At 33.7% G+C, this 4993-nt stretch overlaps 1 protein-coding gene across 2 annotated transcripts; it reads right to left on the bottom strand.

The window, feature by feature from the left end:
* Positions 1335 to 4419, bottom strand: LOC109327605 (WRKY transcription factor 55-like). Of its 2 annotated transcripts, none has more exons than XM_019560780.1 (3): positions 3963 to 4419; positions 3007 to 3141; positions 1335 to 1882 (listed from the first exon to the last, which is right to left on the bottom strand). In XM_019560780.1, exons 1-3 carry the CDS (start codon positions 4370 to 4372, stop codon positions 1447 to 1449), a joined length of 981 nt encoding a protein of 326 aa, XP_019416325.1. In that variant the 5' UTR covers positions 4373 to 4419; the 3' UTR covers positions 1335 to 1446. The 2 variants fall into 2 exon arrangements, with proteins under 2 accessions (XP_019416325.1, XP_019416326.1); XM_019560781.1 differs by having other exon boundaries at positions 3007 to 3138.

Genomic DNA, 4993 nt, shown 5'->3' with positions numbered 1-4993 from the left:
ATCCAACTGAAAAACCGATTACTTAAAGTTAGTAACCGATTACTCAAAATAATTTTTAAGCATCTGTTGGACAGAAAGTTTGAGTAACCGATTACTCAAAGTGAGTAACCGATTACTCAATGTAAAATTCAAATTTCAAGTGGACAGAAAGTTTGAGTAACCGATTACTCAAATGAGTAACCCATTACTAAGAGTTGTTGGAAGTGTTTTTCAGATTTCAAAGTGCAAGTATTTTTCAGATTTCAAAGTGAAAGGTTTTCACTCCAAAAGAAATCTCTCCACTCTAAACAACTCATACACTTTCAGAAACCTTCAAAGGGTGTTTGTAAACTCTATATAAAGGCTATAAACTCTCACACAAATAACACACATTATACAAGAGATTAACACACAACTTTCATACAATTTTCTCAAAAGCTCTCACACTTTTCTTAGAACTTATCTTTGAACTCTTTGCAACTTGTTCTTAAACTTTCAAGTTAATTTTGCAAAGGTGCTTAAAGTGTTTCAAAGACTTTTACAAAGAGCATCATATACTTCTATATATATTTAGAGTTTGGATTGCAAGTTACATAAGTTTCATACTTGTAAAGGCAATCTGCCACAGTTGAATATTCTTCATTGTTGTAAAAAATTCTTTCTTTCACGGGGTGTGAATGTTTTTCCAAGGGTATAAGAATTAGGGAATGTGTAAGGTACATAGAGATCTCGGGGTGAGATATTGTAATTACAACTCATAATTCTTAGTGGAAAATCTCTTGTGTGGCAAGAGTACTGAACGTAGCCTTCGGTGGACAAGAAGGTGAACTAGTATAAAACTCCTTGTGTACTCTCTTTTCCTTATCTCTTTCATTTTATTTCTTATTATTTTCTGCATATTGTTTCGCTGCACTTTAACTTTGATTTTGCAGAAAAAACGGTCATTATTTTAAGACAACTAATTCACCCCCTCTTAGTTGCACACTAATACTTACATCATGCCTTCACATCCCAAAAGCAACATATAAAATTACATATATCTATCATTTTTAGACTCACTTAGTAAAAACATTGTGCACTTGAGCTGCCCCCAATAACAGATAATATGAAGAAGTGGTTGCCATATTCGAAAGAGTTAAACATCTCTTTTAACACCAAAAAAATTATTAGACTTTTGTTAAGAAGTTTTAATAATAAGCAATTAGTTAAGTAACTGTAATTTTTTCTCTGTACACAATATATAAGTGATCATTCTTCCATTTATGTGTTTGAGCTTTATTTACATTGTTATTGAACAACCGCTCTTCTCTTGTTCCTTTTTATTATTAATTATTCAACAAGTATATGTAATTTGATTAATCAATTTTCACTCTCTAATTAATTAATTACTCCCAACTCTGACATTTCCCTTTTCAGCTACCAAATTTATCACTACAATCTTCACGTTTTCTTCTCACTTCGTTCCCCCTAATTATCTTCAGTAGGAGGGAAGAGAGATTCTATACTATTACCACTGCTGCTACCATTATTGAACATAACATCAGCCATATCCACCACAGGATAATCAGCACCATCTCTAGAAGTTGATGGCCCATCACTGGCACCGGCCGCAGCTGGAGCCATACCACCGCCACCACCCTGCTGGAGGCCGACGTTAATAGAGGACAACCACATGCTGGAAGCTGAAGCTGTTGTTGGAGACAACTGAGGGGAAATGGTTCTTTGTGTAACGTCCAGTAGTAGTTGTTGTGGTGGAATTGATAATGGTGCTGTTGAGGACATATGACAAGTGTGGTTACCTCTGTATGTTACCTCGTACATGCTAGGATTATCATTATGTCGTTGCACTTGCTTCTTTGCTAGGCATCCATATAATTTCTGGTGTGTACACCTGTAGTAACACCTGTGAAGGAAAGAAGCATATTTCAAATCAAGAAAAGGTAAGACGATAATCAATTAGTTGGTTAATTAATTATTTATCTAAATTTGGATATGCTATATCATATGTGATGTATGCGGGGTGAACATGGATAACGTAAGGTGGGTTTTCCCTTTCCCGATCTTAAATGTTGGTTAGATTATATTTTGAGCTCAAATCCGACCCATGTTCGAAGTTAATTTAATCCCAAATGATCACCGAACCTGCCTTTGAATCTGAACCCAACCCATATGAAATGATATATGTGGATATAAGAAAAAATAGAGAATGAAAGACATACCATTACTCTTTACACAATTGAATAAACACACAATAAAAGATGATGAATGAGTGACCATGGAACAGGACATATCATGTTTGTCCCTTAGCTGACCCTAAATATTGATGAGTTTAATTTTTGAACTCGAATTTGACCATAAACCCAATAAAACTTAATTATATTCGGGACTAGACATGATCATGTCAAACCAGGTGATCATTTAAGTTCAATTCATGCTCATCCCTAGTATGGATGTATTATCATTTTAAAGTTGGCACAATTAATTGTATAAAGGGGAAATTTGTCATGCTCAATCAATTTTAAAGACAAGTGGTCATAACTGGATATGGTGAATAGATGTCTCAACCAAATAATTATATGCATGGGACTAATTATTATAGGAATGGGTCATAATTTGAGAACAAACTAATTATATGCTTTTGGCTGATTTTTCAGACTTGAGCAATAAATCTTAAAACGGAGGTAAAAGGCGTGTCATAAAAATATATATAATGCATATGGTACAGGTGGAAGACAATGTTGTTTTTGCCATATGCTTTGCATTGATAATGAATCTGTCAAAATCTATGTATATAGGATCCATAAGTAATTTGTAACTTTTGTATATGATATTAATTAATAAATTAGTTTGTTCTCAACCATTCAAGGGAACGTGCATGTATGGGTTCAATTTGGGTTTCATTGATATAATGCTTGCTGACTAGTTGACAAGTTGTAATTATTCTTCTTTCAAATAGTTGTGTTCAAACAAAACCTTTATGGCGTTTATGAGTGTAGTTGATTAATGTAATTAATGTATGAACCCTACCTTGGATACTTGGAGCCAAGTATCTCTTTCTGGCCATATTTTCTCCAAGTGAAGCCATCCTCCGGTGGCATCTCTGTGTTTCCAAACTGTGGTGCAGGAACCATTATTGTTCTCTTCTCAAGATCAACTTTCCTGCTAAAAAATATTGTATATATTCAGATATAATAACCAGGTCAATGTCCTAGAAACTAACTTTTGTAAAGGGAATTATATTGTAATTAATCAACTAAATGGGGTTGACAAAAGTTAGTTGAAACTTTGAATTAATCACATGGATATTTCTGAGTAGAACTATGTGATTTGTTGCCTAACTACTAGGAAATGTCTTATAAAGTTGCATTATACTTTTTAAGTTGAGCCTAACCGCGCTTTCACATGCATGGCATTAATCTAATGACCATGTCAAAAAAGTAAAGGCTATCTACCTGGAAAAAACCGAAAGCCATACTATAGTAAACTTTTGTTTTTTTGCTTTCAATTATTTTGGGTGAATGAAGTGTAACACAATTCTACAGTAGAGGGACATAAAAGAGGACAAGCTGTTCTATGTTTCCATAAAGTAATTAGTCGTGGAGTATAATTAATGCAGCTCTACAGTAATAAAGGATCCCATTAGCTAAAACTAGTAACTAGTTTCAATCACAAGGCATACCTCACCATCTTCAAAATTAATTACATTAAGCTTCTAAATTGTGGTCACAACCACAATTGGACAGAAATACACCATATATTCTATCATAAATGATATTCAAAACATTTATCTTTAAGTTTTTTCCTAATAGTTTTTGCTATATAAAATTATAATTGTGTGAGTCTCCAAACTTGCATCCCAACTGCATTTCTTGTGGCATCCATTACACTTTTGGTATTCTTCTTGATAATTGTCAACAATAGTGATAAAAAGCAATATAACCCAATTGAATTTAGAACAATACTTAATGAAAGATGATGTATACCTTTTTCTTGATCGTGAGGGTGATGCTTCCATTGCCTCCATACCCATAATCATCTTAGTTTCAGGCAAAGTTCGCACATCAAGTGGTATTGAGCTCATCGCAGCTTGAAGCAACTGATCCGTTGTCTGTGTATAACTACAGCTGATCCATTCCTGCATTGAAATTGCATCCATCTGAGGCTGATGATGCATTTCATGAGGCATCATCATCAACTGAGCAAAGGAAGATAATGGTGTTTGGTCATGTTGGGACAATATCATTAGCCTTTCTTTTGCATCACTCAATGTCTTAACAATTTCATTAATGGACAAGCATAATCTAGCAGGTTGGTTGGCCAAGTTGGGTAGGCCTGATTCAAGGCTTTGAGCTAATGCACAAGCATGGTGAATAGAAGTAATAACATGTTCCATGGTTTATAGATATTTATCAATTTCCATATAGGTTTAAACACTTATGAAACTATAGTTGTGTTCCTATACTTATATTATATATATAGTACTTGTTAGAAATAGCAAAGTTTCTAGGTAAGCTTCTACGTTGGTGTTGCTGCCTAATTAGGGAGCAGGAAATAATACCAATGAGGAGAAAGTAAAGTGTTCCATTTACACGGTAACAAAGAAAAAACAAAAAGTGGAATGGGAACGTTTACTTAGTCATTGGTTAAGCACTTCGAAATTTCAAAGTTGATAAAAAAAATTTGTGTGTAGACTCTCTAGAGAAAGATCCAACTACGGTCCCATTGAAACGTTTACTTTTAGGACCCCTTTGATGATTTTTCTAGGTTCTAAGTTATGAAACAACTTCGAAACTTTCTTCTTTTGGTGAACGTATATTAAGCGGTTCTGTAAGTTCCTGGATTGATTCTTAATTTAACTGTGATATTTGTCAGGAATGTATTAGAATATATAATCTACACTATATATAAAGTCAAAGTATCATGTAACTTCTACCATAGTATAATTTCTACTTCCTATTTTGCCCTTCACATTATTTAATTTTTACAAAAAAACCATATAATCTTAATTAACCAC

The sequence above is a fragment of the Lupinus angustifolius genome, chromosome LG15 (genome assembly GCF_001865875.1).
Source record: "Lupinus angustifolius cultivar Tanjil chromosome LG15, LupAngTanjil_v1.0, whole genome shotgun sequence".
NCBI classification, from domain to species: domain Eukaryota; kingdom Viridiplantae; phylum Streptophyta; class Magnoliopsida; order Fabales; family Fabaceae; genus Lupinus; species Lupinus angustifolius.
This window is presented reverse-complemented; position numbering and strand designations above follow the sequence as displayed.